The sequence below is a fragment of the Alternaria atra genome (genome assembly GCF_907166805.1).
Source record: "Alternaria atra isolate CS162 genome assembly, contig: 32, whole genome shotgun sequence".
Classification (NCBI taxonomy): Eukaryota; Fungi; Ascomycota; class Dothideomycetes; order Pleosporales; family Pleosporaceae; genus Alternaria; species Alternaria atra.
In genome coordinates, this window is record NW_025091331.1 from 1,687,273 (window position 1) to 1,700,760 (window position 13,488).

At 51.2% G+C, this 13,488-nt stretch overlaps 6 protein-coding genes across 6 annotated transcripts; 3 read left to right on the forward strand and 3 right to left on the reverse strand.

The window, feature by feature from the left end:
- Positions 1 to 950: 950 nt before the first annotated feature.
- On the forward strand, positions 951 to 3,025 carry ALTATR162_LOCUS10317 (uncharacterized protein; the record flags this gene model as incomplete). The annotated part of the gene is made up of 3 exons (XM_043317953.1): positions 951 to 1,420; positions 1,476 to 1,872; positions 1,931 to 3,025. 3 exons carry the CDS (start codon positions 951 to 953, stop codon positions 3,023 to 3,025), a joined length of 1,962 nt encoding a protein of 653 aa, XP_043173888.1.
- A 2,539-nt stretch (positions 3,026 to 5,564) lies between these two features.
- ALTATR162_LOCUS10318 (uncharacterized protein) lies at positions 5,565 to 5,948 on the reverse strand (the record flags this gene model as incomplete). Its single annotated transcript, XM_043317954.1, has 2 exons — positions 5,565 to 5,668; positions 5,729 to 5,948. The coding sequence occupies 2 exons, from the start codon at positions 5,946 to 5,948 to the stop codon at positions 5,565 to 5,567; spliced, it is 324 nt and encodes a 107-aa protein (XP_043173889.1).
- A 362-nt stretch (positions 5,949 to 6,310) lies between these two features.
- ALTATR162_LOCUS10319 (uncharacterized protein) lies at positions 6,311 to 7,486 on the forward strand (the record flags this gene model as incomplete). Its single annotated transcript, XM_043317955.1, has 3 exons — positions 6,311 to 6,322; positions 6,457 to 6,708; positions 6,761 to 7,486. 3 exons carry the CDS (start codon positions 6,311 to 6,313, stop codon positions 7,484 to 7,486), a joined length of 990 nt encoding a protein of 329 aa, XP_043173890.1.
- Positions 7,487 to 8,291: 805 nt separating this feature from the next.
- ALTATR162_LOCUS10320 (uncharacterized protein) lies at positions 8,292 to 9,793 on the forward strand (the record flags this gene model as incomplete). The annotated part of the gene is made up of 5 exons (XM_043317956.1): positions 8,292 to 8,340; positions 8,389 to 8,442; positions 8,509 to 9,072; positions 9,159 to 9,508; positions 9,575 to 9,793. 5 exons carry the CDS (start codon positions 8,292 to 8,294, stop codon positions 9,791 to 9,793), a joined length of 1,236 nt encoding a protein of 411 aa, XP_043173891.1.
- A 546-nt stretch (positions 9,794 to 10,339) lies between these two features.
- ALTATR162_LOCUS10321 (uncharacterized protein) lies at positions 10,340 to 11,428 on the reverse strand (the record flags this gene model as incomplete). Its single annotated transcript, XM_043317957.1, has 2 exons — positions 10,340 to 10,866; positions 11,041 to 11,428. 2 exons carry the CDS (start codon positions 11,426 to 11,428, stop codon positions 10,340 to 10,342), a joined length of 915 nt encoding a protein of 304 aa, XP_043173892.1.
- A 295-nt stretch (positions 11,429 to 11,723) lies between these two features.
- On the reverse strand, positions 11,724 to 13,118 carry ALTATR162_LOCUS10322 (uncharacterized protein; the record flags this gene model as incomplete). The annotated part of the gene is made up of 1 exon (XM_043317958.1): positions 11,724 to 13,118. One exon carries the CDS (start codon positions 13,116 to 13,118, stop codon positions 11,724 to 11,726), a length of 1,395 nt encoding a protein of 464 aa, XP_043173893.1.
- Between the last annotated feature and the right edge of the window lie 370 nt (positions 13,119 to 13,488).

Sequence of the window (13,488 nt, forward strand, 5' to 3'; positions counted from 1 at the left end):
CCTGGCGCATCTGTGATCCTGTTTCACGGAATATTAGATGAACTTCGGCCGTGATCACTTCTCGGGGAATCCGCTGGGAGGGAGCTTAGCAAAGGTTATCCCTTGTGGAATTGTTGTGATACCCAATCATGGATTTAGATCGAAGTTAGTGGCGTTCTCTCGATTATCTATCTTCCTTGGTATTCTCCGCTGTAGTAATTGCTGAAAGATACGGTGAACGACAGGCAATCCTTCTCTCCAGCCACTTGAGGCGGAACCACGTTGTGGGAAGCGTTATGGGACGCTTCGTATCGTCCCCGCGGCATCCTGATCTCCATTCGGTATCGTTTCCAATCCACATACCATGGGTGACCCACTACAAATTCATCGAGGACAGACGAGGTTATCTAACAAGCCGCCTAATGGTGATCTTTGCTTCCGTCCAGGCTCCATCACACCTGTATTCTGCAGCTGACACAGCTAAGACTATTGTGGGGCTCAAGGCGGCAGAGAACCCTGAGCCAAATCCTTCCTCGCTTAGGGTCTTTCCATCTCCGAATCGCAAAGATATGCAGAAGCCGGAAATCCGAAGGCACCTTGTGTTTTCACGGTTAAAAACAGACCCCGGGACGGTTCTGGGGTACTGCCATTGGTGGAGTGGCCGCCACCGAACGGTCGGACCGTAGGGGAAGAGGGAAATTGTGCCACGAGCGGCAACTACACTCGGACGCGCTTTACGAGTAATGTAAGTATAACGACCTACATACTGCTGATGCACGAACGCAATGATATCTCCGATATTTGCCTCTCAGGTGTTATCTGCCATGTGGTTCGATGTGTGGTTCTCGATCGGATCCTTTGGCTTAGCGCCACGTGAGAATGAATTCATTTATTAGAGACACTTCGTGTAGGCAAGATTTGGTTTTTCATCGCCAACACTTTCGCTTTTGTTAAGTTGCAGTTGTTTCGCTATGTCTGCACGCGGGTCTTTGTTGTTTCTTGCTGCGAACGCTATCGGCGCCCTTGGTAGTCCTGTCGCCTTACGCGATGTCACACCTGCTGCTGCTACAGTCTCTGCGGACTCACCTGCCGGCGTTGCTCTTTTCCCCTTGGAGACAGTTCAATTGACCGACGAGGCCTTGAAGACAGCGGATAGCCAAACCAGCGAGGTCGATGTGGGTGCGCTCTTTGGCTTCGACGGTGGCAACGAGACAAAGGCTATTGCAAAGCGCGCACTCCGCAGTGGTCAATGCAAAGCCTTTCCAGGTGATTCAAACTACCCGAAGGAATGGGTGTGGTCTGTCTTCGACCTCTTGCTTGGAGGAGCACTCATCAAGACTACTCCTATCGCTGCGCCTTGCTACAAGAATTCAGCCTGGAACGACTATGACGAGGGAAAATGCGCAGACATTTCGGCCAGATTCACCACGGCCGATCTGCAGTAAGTAAAACTCCGTATGTAGCACATAGCACTTTTCACTGACCTTCGTAATCAGCACGAGTGACCCAACCTCAATGATGTGGCCGCTCTTCCAGGGTCGTACCTGCATGCCTACCGACGATCCCAGTGGTACCTGCACGCTAGGTGGTTATGCCTCTTACTCCATTGATGTCACGAACGTTGCGCAGGTGCAGCTTGGCGTCAACTTCGCTCGAAATATGAATCTAAGGTTGACCGTTAAAAACACTGGCCATGACTATATTGGAAAGTCGTCCGGCGCAGGTGCTCTAAGTCTATGGACGCACAATCTCAAAGACATCCAGTTCATCAAGAACTACAAGTCGGCTGAGTACAACGGCCCGGCTTTCAAAGCTGGTGCTGGTGTCCAAGGGTTTGAGATTCTGGAAGCTGCTCGCGACCACGATGTCACTGTCCTGGCTGGTATTTGTGAGGTAAGTTTATCGGGACATGCGAGATACCAGATGAGAGATTACTAACATTGGAGTGTAGACTGTGGGATGGAGTGGTGGCTATGTTGCCGGAGGTGGCCACTCGCCTCTTGCATCCATCTACGGTATGGCTGCTGACCAAGTTCTCGCCTATAAGGTTGTCACCGCCGATGGACGCTTCGTAACTGCCTCTGACTCTATCAACTCTGATCTTTTCTGGGCCCTTCGTGGCGGAGGAGGTGGAACTTTCGGCGTTGTTACCTCTGTCATTGCCAAAGCTCACCCTAGAATTCAAGTTACCAAGTCCGTCTTCTCTTATCAGGCTCCGGTCAACGACTCCGCCAACTTCTGGAAGGGCGTCAACGCTTACATGAAGCGCTTCCCCGAGTTTACCAATGCAGGTACCTATTCATACTTCTGGATCTGGAACTACGGTACCTCGCTCGACTTCCAGATGACTCCCTTCTTTGCGCCAAACCATACCATCGAGTCTTTCAATGCGCTGACCAAAGATTACTTCGATGACCTCAAGTCATTTAACATCTCTGTAACCCCCAACACTACCTATTATGAGAACTTTTACTCCGCCAACAAAGGATCATGGGGCGCAGATACTCTTGGTGTGACAAACATTCGTCAAGCTACCCGTCTTTTCCCCAAGAGCCTTTGGGAAACCGAAGCAAAGTTTAACTCCTTTTACACCACAATCAAGAACACAGTGATGAACGGTCACACTGTCGGTGGCTACCACATGGCTCCGGGAAACCCCTCAAATGTCGACAATGCTGTCAACGAGGCATGGCGTAATACCCAGTCTTTCCTCATCACCGCCAATCTAGTCCCAGAAAATGCGACCGCAGCTCAATTTGCAGAAGCTTCCGACTACCTTACCTACGATATCATGGACTCATGGCGTGCTGTGGCTCCGGCTTCCGAGGGAGGCGGTGTCTACCTCAATGAGGCGGATATCCAGGAGCCAAACTGGCAAACCGACTTCTATGGAGCGAAGCACTACCCCAAGCTTCTCGCCATCAAGAAGAAGTGGGACCCCAAGGGTGTGTTTTATGCTACCACAGCTGTTGGGAGTGAGGATTGGGTCGTCAAAGATGGTGACCAAGGCGCCCAAACTCAGAACGGTCGCTTATGCCGAGTGTAATTCTGCAGCTTGTTGTGTGCCGACCGATCGCTAGCAAAATACTGTAAATAACAGCTGTCGTCGATGAAACCAACAATATGGTTAATACCGTTTGAAACAGTTTGCTGTCATCCTTGACATTCCGTGCCGTAGTTTTATTCCTTGTCATTTCGCAATTGCCGTCCTTAACCTCGCCGCAGAACCGCAGAGCATGGGCCAACCCATTCCCCTGCTTCCTTGACATGGAACTGCTGCGCCGCAACTAGTCTTGGGCAAGGAATGTCCCATTCAGGCGGGCAGGGAAAATTCTGAGTCCGCACCGCAGTAGTCGACGAAGTGGAGCTCTTGAATCCTTCGGGTCCTTACACAACCCGACCGTAAGAACGGCTTGTGGGACGATTGAATCTTGCCGGTGAAGGAAAGTTTCCGATCCTTCTTGCTTAGAATTGAGTGTAGGTAGGTCCAAGGTCCAAAACCAACGCATGGCCCGGGTCACGACGTAGCTATAAAACCGCGCGATGTGGCGGCTGCGACTGGAAAGAAGCACGAATCTAGGCTTTGCGCGTACAGTAGAACTGCTTGATGTAACCTAGAGGTTTCGATTGAAGATCCTCACTAGTAACTCAAGCCCTACGTGGTGAGCACAGACGACGAGGGCTCGCAAGGCGAAGGAAGTGTATGGTAGCAGTGACAGCTATAGGTCACAGATTGTCGCCGTCGAAGATATTCTCTCAAGAGTGTTTTTTTTGTAAAGCAATGTGGTGATTGCCTACGAAAGGCTTGCCTTGGGCTTTATGCCAATTGTCAAAGCACCTGTCTGAGTGCTCGCAACTGAGCCTCACGTGCGAACACTGAAATCCAACGCTACGTCTTGTTGTTTGTTCTTGATCTCATAGTGTCAAGTAGCGCGTCGGTGAAAGTTCCCAAGAGCCCATAGTGGAACCTATTGTAGTGAAGTATTACGGATTTGTGGAACGGGTCGCTGCCGTAATCATCGCGTCGCGGAATCCTGAGAAGTTAATCTTTAATTGAGATTGCTGTGCAGCCAAATTCCTCGATAGCAGGCCTCTTTCAACACACTCATTTCGCGCATCTTCAAAACCTCCCACGACGACTGTCGACTGACCTGGTTGGTATCGTATGGCCCGAATGTTCTGGAAAGCTCTCGAGTATGATATTGACACTTCCGAGCGCCTGATACGCGTCGTGCCTTCCCCGCCCACTAGCGCAACACACCAGACATGTCGCAACACGACGTCATAAGCATGGAGTGACTGATCACAATGTCTACCCCTTTTCGCCCATCTCGGCTATCTTGGTTCTGAATCACATCTTTGACATCTCGTTCTGTTCTATAACTGTCGACATAAGGCATTGTCAAAATATCACTACACCATCAACGCATATTGTCGAGATGACGAAGTGCACATCAGACCAGTTGATGCAGACCGGCGATGAAGACAGGCTGACTTTTGAGCTTGAAAACATGCTTGTGACGGAGAGCTGCGATGTTGTACAGTATGCAAAATTTCATCAAGGCATGAGTTTCCTATGTTGCATCTTCATGAATGCGCGCGACGCCACGATAGACGTGTCCTCAAGTGGTCCATCATATGCATACAGTCTCTGACTCGTTTGCAAACGTAAGATACGCAATTTGATTGACAACAACGATTTGAAAGTCGGTGAGTTCCAGAAAGAATCGGCATCACTCCTAATGCATACTCGCGGTTCATGAGCCAGTACGGGAAGGATAAGAGAGCTGAGTGTTCCGTATATCTGGCAGTGTGGGCTTTCTCCAAGAAGCATGACATGCAGGGCATCAAAACTACTCCAAACAAAAACGCGAAGAAGAATGAAGGAGATGCAGGGAAGGATAGTATGCCTAGCATTGACAATTTTGAACTAGAGGGTGAGAAGGAGGATAAAGTGCCAGTCTACGGTAAGCTTCGTAATCTGCACTACGCAAGAGAGCCAAGAACTGATAGGTTTGTGAATAGATACATGCGACGGTATCCGCAAGAAGATTAACGCGCACCTCAAAAAGCCCGGTGTAACCCAGGCTTCATTCGTTCGCGCAGCCTCGGCATCCTTTCACAATCCACCCAAGACCCTCACTGCCCGCCAACTATCCGCTTTCCGCAGTAAGAAGGGGGCGTTGAATGGTAAAACATCTGGTGTCTTTTACAGTGCATAACATCTACTTTGAGAAGCTGCGTATCAGAGAAGGAAAGCCCAAGAGCAAGACGAGACAAGATATGGAAGAGATGCATGCCAAAGATGGCGGTATAGATACGAAGCATATGCAGGACAGGCTGCCGACCGTGGCAGGTGAATCTTGGCACCATAATGCTTATAGGAGGACGATTCTCAGCGGAGAGGTTCTACTTTCAGAGCCTAGATGGATACGGGTTTTGCTTCCTAATGCATGTGTTCGATATGTTGCAGTAACAGACTGGTATGTACAGATGACGCCCAACGTATATGGATGTCGGATGAGTCCCAACGCCATAAACGCCGATGCTTGAATGTGTGAGGCCACCGAAGTATCGTAAAGGGCTCATAGTGTCGCTGCTGCCTCGACAGCTCCAGCCAGCTTGAACGTCTTCGGACTCGAGAAAACAATTTCGACGGGATATTTCCATTCCATAAACTTGGCCCATCCTGAAAAAGATGTTAGCACCCTGTAATCCATCCGTCTCCTGCATATTGAAGATGACGTACCCCAGTATGCGGCCTTCCTGCCAAAGTATTTCCCCAGATATGGCACCATGACCATAGTTAACAACAGCTCTAACTGTTGCAATGACTCTTTCCACTCCCTATCCGCATCCGACATGTATTCTTCTTCATCGGCTTCGGAGCTCGTTGCAGAGGATGGTAATGAATCGATCTCGTCGGGGGAGTCTGGCTCGATAAAGCTCTCGCTATTGCTCATCGACATGGCAACGGCAGTGTTGAGTGGATTACTGGAAGGGGCGGCGAACGTATGAATCGATTGGCGGGCTACCGTAGCAGCATTAGCGAAAGTAACGGGGTCGCGACAGTCAACAGAGTAGGCGCGTTTGGTGATGGAGTGGAAGCGCTCCAGCCAATGAGCGGAGGTGGGGCGTAGCGGCAGCACGCACGTGACGTAAATCTTGGCTTACAGCGTTCGACTCACACATGTGTTGCGGCGAACTCCAAGGTGACCGCCCGCTTTATTCTTCGACCCACCACCCCTACATAATACAACCTACTCCGAATTGATACCTGAACACTAAAACTGCTCCACTGAAGATCGAACCGGACACTACAACCGCAATCATGGCTGATAATGTACGTCGTTCAACCCCACGTTCGCTGTCGAAATATCCTGTGCACGAGCGGGGGGCAAACTGCATGCAAGCTGCCCAATTTGCACTTTGCACGATCTTATGTAAAGAGCGACATACTGACAGATGTCTTTCTAGGCCGATCTCCCTGACCGCAAACCCCGCAAGTCGGTACAATTTTCCGAAGGTGCTACGATTGTCGACAGCAACGGCGACGTTACAGAGTCACTAGAGATGAACGGTGGCAAGGATTCTGCTGAGGGCCACGCTTCTGGCGGTGGTAAGACAGCCCATATACCGGCAATAAATCAGTTACTGACAAGTAGGGCTGCAGGCGACGACAAAGAGGTTGACGAGGTCACCGATATGTTCGCTGACCTGGCAAAGAAGGTAAAGGCGTAAAAGCAACAATTCCATCAACAGACTACTAACGAAATCATAGAAGAAGAAGAAGTCAAGCAAGAAGAAGGAAGGCGAGGAGGAGGACGGCGCAGAGGGCGACTTCGCCGCACTGAAGAAAAAGAAGAAGTCCAGCAAGAAGAAGGTCGAAGATGACTTCGAGGCCAAGCTCGCTGCCGCCGGTGGAGACAAGCCCGAAGGCGAGGAGGAGGTCGCTGCCCCCGAGCCCGAAGTACAAGAGGGCGACATGATGAAGGGCACCGGCATCTGGCAACACGACTCGACGACTCCCATCTCATACAACCTCCTTCTAAACCGCTTCTTCACGCTCCTCCACGCGCAACATCCCGACCTCGCCAGCTCCGGCACAAAGAGCTACAAGATCCCGCCCCCACAGTGTATGCGCGAAGGCAACAAGAAGACTGTTTTCGCCAATCTTGCCGAGATCTGCAAGCGCATGAAGCGTTCCGATGAGCACGTGGCCCAGTTCCTGTTCGCCGAATTGGGTACGAGCGGTTCGTTTGCCGACCAGAAGCGCTTGGTCATCAAGGGTCGTTTCCAGCAGAAGCAACTCGAGAACGTGCTCAGACGATACATTGTCGAATACGTGACATGCAAGACCTGCCGTTCGCCCGACACGGACTTGTCCAAGGGTGAGAACCGTCTCAACTTCGTCACTTGCAACAGCTGCGGATCGAGACGTTCGGTACAGGCCATCAAGACTGGTTTCTCGGCCCAGATTGGAAAGAGACGGAGAATGGTGGGTTAGAGGGTTTGATGTTATGCGCTTTACGATGTTCAATGTTATGCATGGCTTGGGCTGGGTTTTCTCGATAAGCGGGCGCTACGGCTGTTGCTGTTATGACGCTTTTTCGGCGGATGGAAACGGTCATGATCATGATGAATTCAGAGCAATGTCATGGGTTGGTTCATGTACATTTGAGACGAGTCAAAAAGATACAGTCTGATAGATGTTTAAAAGAAATATGCTCATTACGTGCTACGTGACATTTGATATCATAATATACGCGCTGACAAGCAACATGCAGACCAAGCATTAGAGACAGTCGTGGGCGCTTGCATGCCGTTCGCAAGTCGGACCCTGATGGCTTGCGGTGCCTCCCGGAGCTCCCCTGCATCGGGGACGCATCCAGACATGTTTGTTTCTGCCTACTTCAAGGCCACTCCTTAAAGATAGCTCCTCGCGCATGAACCACTTTATGCTATTCTTCCTGCTTCTGCTCACCCGTCGCACAGCCTTGGCACATGGCCCAGAGCAACATTGCGGGGCGCTGATTCGGCGGCTCGAGGCACCCCGCTAGCCAACAGCTGCGCGCTGGAGGCTGAGCAGCTTGACCAAGGAAGACACCAACGGGGGCGCGCGGTTAAAACGTCTATACTGCGTATGGTGCTGATGCTTCCGTAGACTAATCTAATCCTTCTCCGCTCTACTCCTTCTCCCCCTTCGTGTGGTCGTGCGCGCCTGTCTACTACTAACATATACTCTTGCGCCGTCTTCTGAGCAACAGCCAGAGTCGCGTAGACTTCATCTCTGTAGGATTGGAAGCTTGAGCATGTCGGGATATCAAGGAACTCCGCCGCCAGGTGGGAACTACTACCCTCGTAAGTCACATATCACAGTGCATGAGGAAGTGAACTGACATGATATAGCCCCGCCAGGTACATCCACCTCATCCCCTCCTATACTTCCGTCAAACATGGAACGTTTCCTCTCTAGCCTTCCGATACCACAATGCCTCCGCCCCTAAACAGCAACCTAACACATACTAGATCAGCAGTCCCAACAGCAGTACTTTGCGCCTCCTCCAGGTGGCCAATCCTACCCACCTCCGCCCACATCCCCTCCCGCACACCAACAACAGCACTATCCCCCTCCGCCAGGCGGTAACCCCAACCCACAACCACAGTACGCGCCGCCGCCTGAGAAACAGCAATATGCGCCACCACCCGAACAACAACACTTTCCACCACCGGGCCAGGCACAATCGCCGCCGTCACATCAGCAGCATCCGCATCAGCAGCAGCAGCCGATGAGCCCTGGCTTCGGTGGGTTTCCAGGTGGGAGCCCAAGTGCAAGTCCGTATCGCGACGAGAATTCAGGATATCCTGCCGAGAAGATAGGACACCCAGGCATGGGACAGCCGCAAATGAGCCAACAGACCATACCACAACAACCGCAATACGTAGGGCAAGCAGCACATACAGGGCCTGGAAGTGCTTCCGCAGATGATGTAGGAACGTTCAACGGAGGAAGTTATCGTGTGAGCCACCGGGATACGAACTCCATTCTTACGGTACAGCTAGCGATTGGATGTCCATTTACTGCGAAGCCTGGTAAGCCTTTCAACACATATCCCATGCTTGGCTCCTATCACAAACAAGAAAACATAGAAAAACATTCACTAACAAAGGAAATGTAGGCGCAATGATAGCAATGTCCCCCACCATGACACTAAAAGGCAACCTGAAGTTTTCCCTCAAGAAGGCCCTCATCGGGGGCGACATGAGCAAGTCTACGTACACGGGCCCCGGTGAGCTTCTCCTTGCTCCTCCTTCTATCGGCGACATTACGATTATCAAGCTTGGTGGGAAAGAACAGTGGTCAGTGGGCCGAGACGCCTTCCTAGCCTGTACACAGGGAATTGTGACAGAGTACAAGAGCCAGGGCATCGGAAAAGCCATGTTCAGTGGAGAAGGGCTGTTTGTGTACAAGATTAGTGGCACAGGTGTGCTTTGGGTGACGAGCTTTGGAGCGATTATTAGGAAGGATGTAAGTTCACTGCTTTGTTCTTTGCCATGTCAGACCCGATGGAACGCTAACATTGTTCCAATCTAGCTCGCAGCCAACGAGAAGTACATTATCGATAACGGACATCTGGTGGCGTGGAACTGCAAATACGTCCTTGAGCGTGTTGCTAGCGGAGGTATCATCAGTAACATGACGGCGGGCGAGGGGCTCGTGTGTAAGTTCACAGGGCCAGGGACTGTATTCATGCAGACCAGGAATGCGGCGGCGTTTGGGCAGTGGTTAGCTGCCAATGCTGCTGCGCCGTAAGGTTGCTTCTCGGTGGTCGAGTAGGATGACACAAGGCAGAAGGCATGGACCGTAGAAGAATGGATGAATGATAACATTAGCACAAGCATTTATCCAGCAACACAGGGGTAAATCAACCACTAACACACCTCCCCCCTCCCCTCACAACCCTCCCCCTCAATATCTTGAATGATCGCTTAGGCACAGCAACATCTTGTACCCCTTCCATCCTCTGCACAACCCCAAACCTCTTGCTTCCCTCATCAAAAATCGCATAAACACCCTTCAACCACGTATCCCCCAAGACATCGAACTCGCTTTTCCCCACGTGATTGAATCTCCCCATACTGCATACCCGCGCCACATTCACCAAACCCAAAATCCTCCTGCACTTTAAACACCTTTCGCCAACTGCAAGCGCCAGAGTAGGTTGATCGGAGACGTTTGTTCCGATGGGGAAAACCCAGCCTTGGTGCGCTTTATCGTACACAGCACCAGGGGTAGCGCTGTAGATTTTCTCGCAGAGTGCGTCGTTAAGGAGGGCCAATGTGGTTGCTGTAACAGCAGTTACGGTGTTGCCTGGCGGTCTTTAAATAGTCTCGCCGTTGAGAGTAGCGGTTGGAGAGGAGAATTGCCAGAAGCCTTTTGAAGGGTCGATAGAGGCGTAATGCGGTTCTGAGACACCATAGCGGGAGAGGACTTCTTCGTCGATATAACGGGATGTGTAGAAGGTTTCGCCGTGGTCGATGTCGTTTTTGTTGCGTCAGGAGCTGAGGTAGCAGGTGCAGAGTTCTTGAGAAGAGGGTATGTCAGATTGGAGAACCATCTAGTGGGGGTGTGATGATGTGAGCTTTTTGGTGTTTGCAACAAAGAAAGTAGAGGGAAGGGAAGGAGACTGACTTGTTCCACAAATGTAGCGGCTTTCTTTGGTTTGACAGTGTTGATGTGGCCGAATGCTAGACTTAGCAGTCCGTCGCCTGCACCGGAAGTAAACTGCGGGCTAAGTTTACTCGCAAGTTCAATGGCTTGGCCCTCGACGCATAAGCTGCCAAGTATAACATCATCAATGCCTACGATACCAGAAGCTGTGGATCCTATATAAATCAGACAGTCAGCTGAGTCCCTCCAAGACAAGCAGGCGGAGGGCAAGGAACAAACGACAGTGGAAGAGTGATTCGACTCACCATCACCATACCGAATCCTCCAACTCGCCCCATCTACCTCCCTGAATATCGAACTAGCCTTTGCATCAAAAGAATTATGTTTACTTTTAACCCTCGCCTCCTTCGTCTCCCTATCCAATTCCGTAGACCACATCCAAATATCCGAACTCCCAGTATCAAAGTGCAAATTCATTATTTGCGATGGCGTTCCAATCTCGACAGGGCAAATATAAAGCGCATCGTTTTGCCGGTCTTCTGCTTTAACTTCGCCTGGCTTGTCGTCTTCGACTTTTCGCAACAAGGGTTTTGTGGCCTTCTTGTCTGTGGGCTTGAAGAGGTTCTTCAGGTTCTTGGTTGCGATGTCGACCATTTGGAAGAGGCCCTCGGTTGTGGGTGCGAAGTCGTATTTCTTGAGGATGCTGGCGTATTGTTTCATGCCCGCACGTTCGCAGGCTGGGTTGGGGATGATAGAGATGCGCTTGAGGTTCGACATTGTTATGAGTAGGGGGAAATAGGATAAATCGTTCAAGTTAGTGTTGAAGAGAATTGATATGAAGAGCGGGACGCTGTTATGAGTAGGTTTGCCCCAATGTCGCGATCAGAGCGTAACAATAGTATTAGGGTGTTTGGAGGAACAGAAGGCGGATGGGGAAGGGATGATAACAGATGTGCTCATAAGCCCACCACCTGCCAGCCTCATAGCACGCAGCAAGATATTTGCCACATATAGCGACTAACTCTTGTTTGCAGGGTGTCCTGATGGTTACTCTCACCTACAACGTCGATTCTTAATTAAAAGTGGTCTTCTTGCCCTGCGACTCCACAATAGCCTGGCTTGCCCTCGGAGCGTTCGAATGCGCTGCACCACTCTTAATGGTTCTTGGGTCAACCTTTCGCTTGAACTCTCGTCCGCCATTGCTTTCTTCTCCATCCTGCCTGCCTCCTCTGTCCTCTCTACCACCTCTACCACCTCTACCACCTCTACCGCCCCTACCACCGCCCCTACCACCTCTTTGACCTCCATCGTTGCCAAAATTTTTCCACCGGCCTGGATTGACTCCATCCACTGGCTCGGCTGGTGTCTCCTTGCCAAAGCGTTTGCCATACCTCGTTTTCGCGTCCTCGGCAAACTCACGGCGCAACTCTCTGCCCATGAGTTTGTTGACCAGCCATTTCCTTTGCTTTACGGGTTTCTTCGTGTCCTCCTCGTCGCTACTATCATCCCTGTCCTTCTTGCTCTTGAATGCAGAGGGATCTTTGAACACGAAGCCCTTGACTGCTGCCGTCGCAGCTTCTACATCGCCAAATGTAACCCAAGCATATCCCTTGCACTTGCCCGTATCTTCAAATGTCGCCATGTGAATGTTATCGACCGCTCCGCACGGAGCATAGTGTGCCTCAAGGTCTTCCTTTGTAACATCGAAGGAGAGGTTGCCGACGAAGACGCGCTTGTTTGGGGGATGGCTTGGTTTAGCGTCCTTGCCTCCGCGAGTGTCCTGACTCTCCTCTGTCTTGGGCTTGTCCGGGCGTCCGTCGAAGCTCTTCGCGTTCTTGATGAGCAGCGCGCGTCCGTCCATCTTCGTCTCTGTCAACGCAATCGCCGAGTACATTGCCAACTCTGTGGAAAAATCGACGTATGCGAAACCCTTGTTCATGGGCTTGGTGGTCCAGTTGGCGGGGGTTGGCTTCGTAGGCGGGGGCATGTGAACGCGTGTTATTTGCTCGCTCGCAATCTCAGTATTGTCGATCAAGAACTTCCGCAGCGACTCCTTAGTGGCAGACCATGGCAAATTGCCAATCCAGACGCCATACTCTGAGCGCTGTGCAGCCGTATCCTTGTCCTCCTTCGTCGCACCCTCCGTTTTAGTGACAGTTTCTGCTCCCTCTGCGTCGGCGGCAGGTGTCGGGTTTAGTTTCGCCTTCTTTGCTTTACGGGCGGCCTTCTTGGATGCGGGTTCGGGGAGACTGATATCGATCTCGAGCTCTTCGGGCAGTATCTCGCGCTTGCGCTTCTTTGCTGGTGTCTCTGCTTCATCTTCGGTGGCATCGGCCTCTGCGACCTCAGCGTTCGACTCGGCTCTCGAGCGCTTCTTTTCTTTCTTGTCTTTTTTCTCCTTCTTCTTTTCGCGACGCTCCTCTTTTACGATAGTGGTGACGTCTTGCATCTCTGTATCTTTCGACATTGTAGCGTGGGTGGTGTTGCGTATCGATACTCTCCGGCCTCGAACTTTTTTCTGGGGCACTTTTTCGCTAGCAAGCCTGCGCTAGAAGACCCTAGGCTTAGTCACGCCCTTCCGACAAACGTCAAGATACTGTCTCCGTGTATGAATATCATCGGCAATAAACCAGGATAGCACAACAAAGTCATAAGCAAGAGCATGTTCAAGAAGACTCCAATTGATTTACTACGCATATAGAAGACACTTAGAGAGTGAGGAAAGATCAAATTGAGCCAAAATAGGAGAGCCGTAACCGAGCCAGAGGCCCTAATCACATGTCCTGTCGAGGTGTATCGAAGCGCGCACCAGCGCCTTCTGTACGTAGGGAGTGTTG